This window comes from Vulpes vulpes, chromosome 10 (assembly GCF_048418805.1).
Source record: "Vulpes vulpes isolate BD-2025 chromosome 10, VulVul3, whole genome shotgun sequence".
In the NCBI taxonomy this organism is placed as follows: Eukaryota; Metazoa; Chordata; class Mammalia; order Carnivora; family Canidae; genus Vulpes; species Vulpes vulpes.
This window is the reverse complement of record NC_132789.1, coordinates 44,978,123-44,991,055: the sequence shown is the minus strand read 5'-3', so window position 1 is coordinate 44,991,055 and position 12,933 is coordinate 44,978,123. Positions and strand designations below refer to the sequence as shown.

Here is a 12,933-nt window from a genome sequence, read left to right as displayed (position 1 = left end):
AAACTGAAGACATAGGAGACATAAGCTTCAAATAGAAGATGAGAAAGATTTAAAAGGAACCAAACCTGGTTTCCAGAACTGAAAGAAAAAAGTCAAATTAAAAACACGATTAATGAATCCAATAGTAGATGGACACACCTGCAGAGGAAGTTAGTGAATCAGAAGAGAGATCTGAGGAATTCACCCAGAAGACAGCATAGAGAGGAAGAGATGGAAAATATGAACAAGAGGTCAAGATGCACGGAGAGAAGAATAAGAAGGTCTCACAGACAACTAATAGGAGCTCCAGGTGACACACTAAATAAAATGTAGAAGCAGCAATATTTGAAGAGTTAATTAGACTGATGGAGATTTTTCCAGACTTCTGGCTTCATGCATGACAGGGTGACAGGCAAGACAGCTATAAAGCTAGACAAAACTGTCGAAAACAACCACTTCATCACTCTGAAAATCAATCAAAGGTATACAACAAAGAAACATATATGTGAAAATTACTGAACAGCGTGAGTCTGTGGTGTCCTTGCCTGGGGCTGCTTCTGTTACTCAAGTTCCCGGCTCTATCAGTTGCAATAGTTCAACCAGGGTGAGGCAGGCTGTGAAAACCAGCTGCTTCACTGCCACTGCCAAAAGGGGCTCACTGAATTTGGAACATTGTCGTATAATATCAAGAATGGGGCTGGGGGGAGAGCTGGGGCGGGGGGGGGCGGGGAACAAGGATAACCAGCAGTACTGCTGAGCTGAGATTTCAGCACTTTTGGAAGCATGCAATGGACTGGCACACTAGGCAAGGATTTAACAGAGGAGTTCCAGGGGATGAGATAGCCAGAGAAGGTCTGATGAGCTCTCCACATATCCTGGGTTAACTAGAGGGGAGTGCATGCACAACATGTGACCAGAGAGGCCTCGAGCCACCCACACCTCTCTGGCCAATGGAGCACATCTGTAATGGTAACATAAGAGAGGCTGGCAAAAAGCAAAATCCAAGGTAGGCTTAAAAACAGCCTGCAGCACCTGCACCCCAATGTTCACAGCAGCAATGTCCACAATAGCCACACTATGGAAGGAGCCTCAGTGTCTATCAACAGATGATGGATAAAGAAGATGTGGTCTCTGTATACAATGGAATATTCCTCAGCCATTAGAAACGACAAATACCCACCATTTGCTTCGATGTGGATGGAACTGGAGGGTATGATGCTGAGTGAAATAAGTCAATCGGAGAAGGACAAACATTATATGGTCTCATTCATTTGGGGAATATAAAAAATAGTGAAAGGGAATAAAGGGGAAAGGAGAGAAAATGAGTGGGAAATATCGGAGAGGGAGACAGAACATGAGAGACTCCTAACTCTGGTAAACGAACAAGGGGTGGTGGAAGGGGAGGTGGGCGGGGGGTGGGGGTGACTGGGTGATGGGCACTGAGGGGGGCACTTGATGGGATGAGCACTGGGTGTTATGCTATATGTTGGCAAATTGAACTCCAATTTAAAAAAAAAAAAAACAGCCTGCAGTCCCTAGTCCACACATAGAACCATAAGCCGAGAAAAGCCTTTCTGGCTCAAGGTTCTTGGGCACAATCTCTGACCAATCTCTGGTTGAACACTAAGCTATGCAGATGCAAGGACAACCGCTAGGAAACCAGGCTTAAAAATAAAAACAAGAAAAAAAACAGTGACTACATCAGAGACCATATTTAACAGGGAAGACAGGTTTCACAGATTTAATCCAGGGATCCACAAACACATAAACAAAGCAATAACAATCTTCAAGAGGTAAAGTAAGAATCCACAACTATATGGTCAACTAATCTTCAATAAAGCAGGAAAGAATATCCAATGGAAAAAAGACAGTCTCTTCAACAAATGGTGTTAGGAAAACTGGACAGCCACATGCAGAAGAATGAAACTGAACCACTTTCCTACACCATGCACAAAAATAAATTCAAAATGGATGAAAGACCTAAATGTGAGACAGGAAACCATCAAAATCCTAGAGGAGAACACAGACAGCAACCTCTTTGACATTGGCCATAGCAACTTCTTACCTCCAGACACATCACTGGAGGCAAGGGAAACAAAACCAAAAATGAACTATTGGGACTTCATCAAGATAAAAAGCTTCTGCACAGCAAAGGAAACAACCAACAAAACTGAAAGGCAGTGTACAGAATGGGAAAAGATATTTGCAAATGACATATCTGATAAAGGGTTAAAATCCAAAATCTATAAAGAACTTATCAAACTCAACACTCAAAAATCAAACAATCCAGTTAAGAAATGGGCAGAAGACATGAATTGATATTTTTCCAAACAAGACATCCAGATGGCTAATAGACACATGAAAAGATGCTCAACATCACTCATCATCAGGGAAATGCACATCAAAACTATGATGAAACACCACCTGACACCTGTGAGAAAGGCTAAAATTAATGACACAAGAAACATTAAGTGTTGGCAAGGATGCAGAGAAAGGGGAGCCCCTCTTACACTGCTGGTTGGAATGCAAACTGGTGCAGCCACTCTGAAGAGCAGTATCGATGTTCCTCAAAAAGTTAAAAAATAGAGCTACTGTATAATCCAACAATTGCATCACTAGGGATTTACTCAAATGATTAAAAAATACAGATTTGAAGGGGTACATGCACTCTGATGTTTATAGCAGCATTCTCAGCAATAGCCAAACTATGGAGAGAGCCCAAATGTCCAGTGACTGATGAAAATGGATAGAGAAGGTGAAATATATATATATGTATATATATATATGTATATATGTATATATGTATATATATATATGTATATATGTATATATATGTACATATATGTATATGTGTATATGTATATATGTATATGTATATGTGTATATGTATATGTGTATATTATATATGTATATGTGTATATATATGTATATATGTATATATATATATAGGAATATTACTCAGTCATCAAAAAGAATGAAATCTTGCCATTTGCAACAATGAGGATGGAGCTAGAGTGCATTATGCTAAGTGAAATAATTCAGTCAGAGAAAGACAAATACCATATGATTTCACTCATATGTGGAATTTAAGAAACAAAACAAGTGAACATATGGGAAAGGGGGGAAAGGGAAAAAAAAAGAGAGAGAAGGAAAAAAAATTAGAGACTCTTAACGATAGAGAACAAACTGAGGATTGATGGAAGGACATGGGTAGGAGATGGGCTAGATGAGTATTAAGGAGGGCTCTTGTGATGAGCACTAGGTGTTGTATATAAGCGATGAATTGCTGAATTCTACTCCTGAAACCAATATTGCACTGTATGTTAACTAACTAGAATGTAAATTTTTAAAAAATTTTAAAGGTCAAGTAAGAATCCAGAGTTGCTACAATATATTTCTTAAAATGTTCAGTATACAAGAAAAAAAATGAGACATGCAAATAAACAAGAAAATGTGAATGTCCCCAAATGTTTCATTTATCAGACAAAAACGGCAAAGCAGCTATTACAAATATGTTAAAATATCTAAAGTAAATCATGTTTAAAGACTGAAAAGAAAACATAGCAATGACTTTCATGAATTAAAAAAAGAATTTTTTTAAGAGCCAAAAGGAAATTCTGGAGCTGAAAAATACAGTAATGGAAGTGAAAAATTCACTAGAAGTGCTCAGCATTAGAAATGATCAGTAAACTAGATCAGTATAAATTATGCAATCTGAAGAACAGAGATTTAAAAAAAGAATAAAAATAAACAGAAACCCATTATTGTCCCAAAGGTCTCTGACCTATGGGACAATAATAAGCAAAGCAGTATACGTGTAATGGGAATCCCAAAAGAAGAGAGAAAGGGAAAGAAAAAGATACTTGAAAAAATAACTCAAAGTTATTTTCCAAATGTGATGAAACATTAATCTACAGATTAAAGTAACTCAATAAATGCAAAGTAGGTTAAATACAAAGCAGCTCTCTGGCCAATGGAGCACACCTGTAATGTGTGTAATGTTTAAAATCACAGAAAAATGAAGAAAACTAATCCAAACTCATTGGAATTTTTCTGATCCATAGCCAGATATGTTAGGGCCAAAATGTTGGAAGCCATTTCGACAAAGAGAAAATCTTAATAGCAGCAAGGGGAAAACAATTCATGACACACAAGAAAACAACAATATGATTAACAACTGGCTTTTCATCACAGCAATAAGCATGGGAATGGTAGATTTGAAATGCTGAAAGAAAAAAACTGTCAACCAGGAATTCCACATTCAGCAAAACTATTCTTCAAAAATGAAGTAAAACTAATGATCTTTCCAAATACATATAAACTGAGGAATTTGTTGCAGACCCAAGAAATGTTAATGAAAGTTCTTCAGGCTAAAGGGACGTGACACTTAACAGTAACTCAAATCCACCAGAAGAGAGGAAAGGGAGCAGAAACGACAAATATAAAAGACTCTATAGATACAGTTGCCTGATTTTTTTCTCTCAACTTCTTTAAAAGGCACAATATTTTACACAAGTATTATCATAATATCATCATTACTTTATAATAATTGTTAGATTGATAACATACTCAGGAAAGGTACACGACACTAATAGCACAAAGAGGGGAGAGAGGAAAAGAGATACATTGGAGCATCGCTTCTATATTTTACCAGAATTAGTTAGATTTTAACCAGTCATGGTACACATTGCAATTCCTAGAACAACTCTAATAACTCAAATAATCTAGTAAAAACGGAATGAATAACAAAGAAATTAAAATGGGACACCAAAACATTTCTGATACAAAAGAAGACAGTAAAGAAAGAACAGAGGAACGACAATGACACGATACAATCCAACCATATCAATAATCACATTAACCATGAATGAATGAGAAAGCCTCGTTCGAAAGGCAGAAATTGTTAGACTGGAGTTTTTTTTTTTAATTTTTATTTATTTATGATAGTCACAGAGAGAGAGAGAGAGAGAGGCAGAGACACAGGCAGAGGGAGAAGCAGGCTCCATGCACCGGGAGCCCGACGTGGGACTCGATCCCGGGTCTCCAGGATCGCACCCTGGGCCAAAGGCAGGCGCCAAACCACTGCGCCACCCAGGGATCCCTGGAGTTTTTTTTTTAAAGCATAAGTAGGGCAGCCCGGGTGGCTCAGAGGTTTAGCACCACCTTCAGCCCAGGGCGTGATCCTGGAGTCCCCAGATCGAGTCCCATGTCGGGCTCCCTGCATGGAGCCTGCTTCTCCCTCTGCCTGTGTCTCTGCCTCTCTCTCTCTCTCTCTCTCTCTCTCTCTCTCTGTGCATCTCTCATGAATAAATAAAATCTTTAAAAAATAAAAAAATAAAAGCATAAGTAGGGGGATCCCTGGGTGGCTCAGTGGTTGAGCACCTGCCTTTGGCCTAGGACACAATCTTGGAGTCCCGGGATCGAGTCCCACGTCGGGCTCCCTGCATGGAGCCTGCTTCTCCCTCTGCCTGTGTCTCTGCCTCTCTCTCTGTGTCTCTCATGAATAAATAAATAAAATCTTTAAAAAATAAATAAAACCATAAGTAGGTTGGAAGTAAAAAGGATGAAAAAAGATGTGCCAGCAAACAGTAACCATGAGGGAATTTTCCAGATTTGATGAATAGCACTAATCTTCGGATACAGAGAGAACACACATGGAGTGAAACTGCAGAACACCAAAATCACAGACAAGATCTCAACAGCAATCAGAAGGAAATGAACGCCATCCACAAAGACGATTAGATTGATTGCAGACTTCGCAATGGCAACAACAGAAGACAGATGACAAAAGAATATCTTCAAAACACTGAGAGAAAACAAACGCTGACCTAAAATTCTATAATAAGCTGATTTATAGTAAATAATGAGGGTAGGCTACATTTTTCGTTAAAGGCAAAGTTTGCTACTAACAGACATTGACTGAGAAAGTTACTAAAGAATATTTAAAAGGAAGAAACAAAATATAAGGATGTACGGGGGCGGGGAGGTAAAGATGTGAGTCTATATAATCAAGTACTAAAGCATAAAATGTAACAACAATAAGAAAGACTCATTCGGAGAGGTAAAAACAAGGTGGGACTAAAATACCAGGCAACATGCACAGGTAAGAAGGGAAGAGGTGATCACCACGGAAGTGTCCTAAGGCTAGAAGAAATTGTCGAATTTAGACTTTGCAAAGTCAAATATACACATGAAAATCCTAAGAGTAAGCACAAGAATGAAAATAGAATATAGAACTGCCAAACCAGAGTGGGATTTGGTGGGAAGAAAAATGAAGAAAACTAAGCCAGGGGCACCGGGGTGGCTCAGTCAGTCAAGCATCTGTCTGCCTTCAGCTCAGGTCATGATCCCAGGGTCCGGGAGTCTGCTTCTCCCTCTGCCTCCGCCCCACCCTCAACCCCTCTTCATGCTCTCTCTCGCTCGCAAATAAATAAAATCTTTAAGAAAGAAAAATGAAGAAAACTAATCCAAAAGAAGGTAGCAAAGGAGTAGAAAAGCATCACCCAAAAGGCAGGAGAAATAAGGGCACAAAATAAAACCACAAAACACGCCCAGGCCTATCAGTAACCACAACAAATATAAATGTACTAACCCTCAAGCAGTTGTCAGAATAGATGTGAAATAAACTCCTCAAACTGTTTACAAAAGACACACGTAACACGTAAGGAGACAAAAAGCTGGAGCACGCCCGTGGTGTCGGAGGAGCCAGGGGACCAGTGTGGCTGGGGTGGGGGACGGCAGGGGACAGCGTTAGAAGGACTTACCGGACGCACCAGGGCCAGATGCAGCAGAGCCTTAGAAGTCACAGTAACGTCCTCTGAGTAAGGCGAGGGTTTGGAATGAATGCAATTCTATTTTGAAACCATCCCCCCAGGGGCCACGCGGAGAGAGAATGAATGGGGGGGGGCTGCAGGAGACCTCTTTGGGGGCAATGAGATAGGGCAGACAAAAGCCATGCTTTGAGGAACCTCCACACAGTTCTCCAGAGTGGCTGTCCCAGTTCACATTCCCACCAAAGATGCAGATGCAGTGAAACTAAGGGACACCTGCACCCCGATGTTCATAGCAGCCATGTCCACAGTAGCCAACCTGTGGAAGGGGCCTCGGTGTCCATCGACAGATGATGGAGAGAGAAGATGTGGTCTATGTGTACGATGGAGTATGGCTCAGCCATCAGAAATGACAAATACCCACCATTTGCTTCGATGTGGATGGAACTGGAGGGTATGATGCTGAGTGAAGTAAGTCCATTGGAGAAGGACAAATATTATATGGTTTCACTCATACGGGGAATATAAAGAATAGTGAAAGGGAATAAAGGGGAAAGGAGAGAAAATGAGTGGGATATATTAGAGAGGGAGACAGAACATGAGAGACTCCTGACTCTGAGAAATGAACAAGGGGTAGTGGAAAGGGAGGTGGGCAGGGGATTGGGGTGGCCGGGTGACTGGCACTGAGGGGGGCACTTGATGGGATGAGCACTGGGTGATATGCGATATGTTGGCAAATCCAACTCCAATAAAAATAATAATAAAATAAATTTCCCTAAATGTTGGGGGGGAAAAAAGCCATGCTGATGCAGATGGGAGTAGTGCAGTGGGTGTGGGGGGAAGCGCCTGGACCCCGGGCATGCCTGAAAGGGGGACCCACAGGATTTGTTGAAGGGTTGGATATGGGCAAGTGAGACAGAGAGAAAGGAGTTGAGGCGGACTTCAGGCTTTGGGATCCGAGCTCCTAGAAGTTGCCCTTACCCGAGCCGGAGAGGGCAGTGAATGGAGCAGGGTGTTTTGTGGGGGAAGGAGAAGGGGATGAGGGTGCAGCAGCCTCACTGTGGACCTCTTAAGTTTGAGTCTCCTCAACATCCAAGGGAGATTCTGATACCCCATGAGACACGCATGCATTGGCAACTACGGGAAGATCAGAGCTGGAGACACACATTGGGGGCCATCGGGCTGTCCCTGCTACTCCGAGCCACGGGCCCAAGGAGTGAGTGTGGAGAGAAGTCCGGCAACTACAGCCCTGGAAAAACCCAGTGCTGGGTCCTGGAGAGCTGGAGACGCTCCGCAGGGCGAGCGAGCCGGGCAGCCAGGCCGGGAATCCAGCAGAGCTGCAAGGTGCGGGTCTCCAGGGCCAACCAAGCACGGGGCTTCCAGAAGGGGAGAGCCGGCCCTGTTAGCTGGCGCTGAGGGGGCAGGTGAACTGAGGCCTGAGCACCCTCCATGGGATTCAGCCACACGGTGTGGGACGTGGAGGGACAGCCGTGCCCGTCAGGTTCCCTGGTTTGGGGACCGTCCCAAAGACCCCAGCCGCAAACAGTTGGGGCCAATCAGATCATCTTCTGCGTTGCTCCCCACCCGCCAGCAAACTGTAACGATAGCTATCCTTTCCCGAGCACAGCTGCTGTGCCAAGAACACTACTATGATGCCTAGTTTTGAAATAAAGTGGGGCTCAAAAAAGTCACGTAAATTGCCCAAGTCGCTGAGCCGGCACCGCGCCTGCCCCCGCTTAGCAGACGCTCTTGGCCCCAGGTCGGGGCAGGCACCCAGGTTCTCCCACTGAGCCCCCCACCGGGCACCCCAGAGCCCCAGGCACCTACTGCCAGGATGTGGAACAGTCCACGGGGTTGGGGGGAGCCCCGTCTCGGCCACAGCACTGCCACCCTTGCTCGGGGCCAGCTGCGACCAGGCCCGGCGGCCGGGGGACCCCGGAGAACTGAAGTCCCCCTGCAAAGTCAGCACCTGGGGACCCTTGGAGGTCTGAAGGGTGGGCTGAGACCGCGCCCAGCTGCGTCCCAGCTGCGCCCCAGCTGCCCACCCCCCCGGGCCCGGACCTGCTGAGGGGGCCTGGAAGCGCCCCTCTCCCCCCCCCCCCCTACAGGCACCTGCCGCCCCTACCTGTCCGGTGGTGAGGGAACGGCTGTAGCCAGGGATGGAGCTCCGGGGATGGATCCGGGGCGGGACACAGCAGCTGGGAAGGGTCAAAGGGCCACATTCAGAGGGGGTCTGAAGAAGGTGGGACTCCCAGCGCTGGGGCTCCCGGGCAGGTGGTGCCCCTCAGAAGCCCCCCAACAGGTCGCTCCTGGGCGCAGGGATCCCAGAGGCACCCAGATGGGAGCTACCAGCAGGGGCCCCTTCTCCAGGTGGGGCAGGACAAGACGCCCAGCTGAACCCAAAGCAGGCCCCGGCCCTGACGCGCCCGCAGGTGTCTCCTGCAGGGACCCTGAATCAGCTCCCACCCCAGCCCCAGCCCTCCCGTCCTTACTTGATCCGGGCCTGGTCCACACTGGAGGAGCGGCGGGAGGTGAAGCGCCGGGCCACGGCTTTGGGAGATGTCTTGGGGCTGCCGTCCGAGTCTCCGCTCTCCTCATCCCCCATGGCTTTGATGTAGCTGCCGCTCCGCATCCTGCGGCAGGGGATCTCCCCATCCTTGCCCCCAGTGGGGTAACCCCCCCAGTCATCTTGCGGCACCTGCGGGGACAGCAGCTTCTGTCTCTCGGACACCCGCCTGCTAAACCTGGGAGTCAGGGCCCCTGTCCCCACCGCCAGGGCAGAGACACCAGAGGCAGAGCCCGAGGGAAGCGTTCAGGCTGTCCCCCCATTACGGGGGGGCCTCATCATCCTCCGTGGACCTGTCGCTGTTCAACCAAGGTGACCGGTCAGGAGCCAAGAGGATGAGGATAAGAGGCCAGTGACTTGCGACCTGTGATGACCCACCCCCTGCACTGGAGTACCACCCATCCCCACCTATCACCCCTCCTTCTCCTTCCCCCTCTCAACCTGCTGCCACCCCAAACCCTCCAAGCCTCCTATCCTTCCCTCTCTGAGGAGCCTTGGAGCAGAGGCCTCCAAGCATTGGGTTCCGAAAGCACGCCCCACAGTCCAAAGTGGGGGATGCACCGGGTGGGGCTGGGAGCGGGGCAGGGGCTCGAGGGGCAGGAGGGAGACCAATTAGGAGGCTGGTGCTGTTAGCCAGGCAAGAGATGATGAGCCTAAATTAAGACCGTGACAATGAGGGGGACGGGAGATGGAAATGAGGTGTTAAAGAGCACCAGTGAGCCTGATTAGACGTAGGGGGCGAGGGGGCGAGGGGGCGAGGGGGCGAGGGGCGGGGAGGAGCCGCAGATGCCTGGGAGGCTGCTGGCTGAGGCCCCGGGGGAGGGTGCTGTCGCTCAGAGCCGCAGAATCCCAGAGGAACGGGTTTGGGGGAGAGGTGATAGGTTAGGGTTGAGTATCTTAAGTTTGGCAGGGAAATGCCGAGCAGGTGGTTGGGTGCTGGGTGCTGGGTGCTGGAGTTCGGCGGAGGGATCCGGGCTCCAGGCAGACACGTGGGAGTCACGGGCGGCAGCTGAATCCCCAGGGGTGAGCGAAACAGCCCAGGGGGGAGAAGGAGAGCTGGGGAGGGATCCAGTGACATTTAAAAAGGGGACTGCAAAGAAAGGAAGAAAAGCCTATGAAGTCACCTGAGAAGGAGTGGGCCGAGGGGGTGGGAGGGAAGTCAGGAGAATGCCGTGTCATGGAAACAGGAGACATTTCCAGAATAAAAGGAGTTGATAATGTCAAATGCCACAGTGCGCTCCGAGGTTAGTGATTCGGACGCGGGACGCGGATCCGTGTTAAGTTCTCGCCCCATCACTTGGCTACAGGAGGACCTGAGCGGAACCCACGACTCTGTCCGGTTCCTCGTCTGGGGACTGGTGGGGACGAGGAGGCCCACATCCCGGGGAGGGGTGGGGGGCGAAGGATAAATGGGTGGACACAGCGTGCGCGGCCCCAGCAAGGCCTCCGGACTGTTGGCTGGGCCGGGCATAAGCACTGGAGGGCGTCCGTCAAGGCAGCCTATAGTGCAGGGAAAGGAGGTGAGGATGCAGAGGCGGTGCTCGAAGACCCTGGGTGTGAAGGGAAGACAGGGGATGGCAGGGGGTGTAGAGTTAAAGAAGGATTTCTCAGGATGAGAGATCCGGGCAGGTTTCCAGGGTAAGAGAAAGAGCCAGTAGACAAAGATAGTGTTTAAATGGGGAGGGGGCGGTGATGGGGGACAGTCAGTCCCGGGGTGGAGGGGGCTCTGGGGAGGTGGGCTCAAGCCCTGCTGCAGGAGTCAGCCTGGGATGAGTGGCCTCGGCCTTTCCTCTGAGCCAAGAAGGGAGGGCCCGGGGGTGGTGGGGGCCCAGAGGAGTCTGTGGGTGGGCTGACAGGAAGGGCCCGGGGGTGGTGGGGGCCCAGAGGAGTCTGTGGGTGGGCTGACAGGAAGCCGCTGACTCCACTAGGAGGCATGAGGTATAAATGGAGGCATGGGGGAGAGGGCCGGGGCGGCAGGGAAGACTGCAAACAGCCATCGTAAGGAACATGTGGAATGGGGTGCGGCGGTGACAGGGGTCAGGACTCAGGGGGAGCACAGGGTTCAGGGAGGGACACAGACTCTGGGGGTGAGGCTAGCAGAGGGGACGGACGTCAGGATCTGAACAAAGTCCCAGGCATGGGATGGGATCCCAGGAGGAAGGAACCCGCAGGGAGGGGCAGGGCTCAGGGAGGGGGCCGGAGCTCAGCCACAGGATGGAAACACAGGGATGGGACTAGAGTCTGCAAAGGGACAAGGACTCCGGCAAACGGGAGGGGTTCAGAAGGGGGTGGAGGGAGTGCTGGGGTCCAGCAAAAGGGTTAAGGAGCCCACGGAGGCACCTGGTCCGAAGGGTCCGGCTGCCCCTGTGTTCGTGCAAGGTCCCTGCAGGGTGCTGGTCCCCCCCACCCCCCCAACGGGCTCCCACTCCGCCATCCTAGGATGCCTGGAGCCCCAGGACCCAAGGGATCCTCCCTCCCCCGCCGCCCACCCGCGGAGAGGAGCCCCAGGCGCAGAGCGCACATGGGACAGGGACAGCCGGGCGGCTCTGCCACTGCAGGGCTCCCCCTCCACAGCCACTGCGGCTCCTCGCTCCTCTGCAGGACACTGTGAGGCGCATGTTAAAAAGGGAGCCCCCAGAGAGGTCAGGGCGGCCCTGGAGCAGCGGCTGGCAGCGAGGCCCCAGGGACAGCCAGGCCCCAGCAGGGTCCGCCATCCCCCCTCGGCCCTTCCTGCGGGACCCTCAGCTCCCGGCGCTGAGAACCTCTGCCTCCCCAGCAAGGGGGCACACCCGAGGCCAGCCCAGAGTCTCCAACCTTCCCTAGCCCCCCGGCCACCCCTTCCGGCTCTCACGCGGCCCGATTTTTTTCTCCCTTGGGCTCTCGCAAGTTCTCCACCCAGGAGAGCCCCGCTGCGTGAAGAACTTACTGGCAAGGCCAGGGACCCTCAAACCACGCATGCAAGGTCAATGCTCAGTACCCTGAACGAACGGCTGCGGCCTCCTCCTGGGGGACCCTTAATCCACTGCTGCACGAGACCAACTCCAGCTCCCATGGGAGGGAATTCAGCTCAGGAGTCCCCGGCCCTGAGCCTGGTCCTGAGCAGCCCCCAGCCACCACCCCAGGGGGTGATGTGCCTCCTCCGTGCTCCCGAGGTGCCTGGCCTTCTCCAGCCCGGCCTCGCTGCTCTATCCTACTTGCTTCCCGGTCTAATCGCTTCGCAAGCCCCACCTGTGTCTCTACCTTTGTATCCAAGGCTCCCCCCCGGAAATGCGCCCCAGTGAACGACTGCGGATGAAATATGTGGAACGTGGGTTTGGGGGGAAACTCCAAGTCTCCTGGACTTCCAGAACTTGTATTGACTTTTCCTCCTAAACCTATGCGAGGCCTTAAGAGAGCAAGCGGGGTGGGGCGGGGGGTCGTGGTAGGGGCAACTGGCTGGCTCAGTCAGAAGAGCGTGAGACTCTTGGTCTCGGGGTCATGAGTTTGAGCCCATATTGGGTGTAGACATGACCTAAATAAATAAAACTTAAAAAAGAAAAAAAATGAAGCCAGCCAAGGAGTACAGGAGAGGGGCCTGAACAGAGAAGAGGAAGGTTGACAGTGGGAAGAGCCCTGACC

At 49.9% G+C, this 12,933-nt stretch overlaps 1 protein-coding gene across 3 annotated transcripts in view; it reads right to left on the bottom strand.

Moving 5' to 3' along the window:
• Window positions 1-12,933, bottom strand: part of DLGAP3 (DLG associated protein 3) — a 62,520-nt gene that overhangs the window by 25,086 nt on the left and 24,501 nt on the right. For all 3 annotated transcript variants that reach the window (XM_072723899.1, XM_072723901.1, XM_072723900.1), the window contains exons 4-5: window positions 9,242-9,447; window positions 8,875-8,947 (exon numbers count right to left, since the gene is read on the bottom strand). In XM_072723899.1, the coding sequence (XP_072580000.1) occupies window positions 8,875-8,947; window positions 9,242-9,447 (279 nt within the window). The remainder of the gene's footprint in view (window positions 1-8,874; window positions 8,948-9,241; window positions 9,448-12,933) is intronic.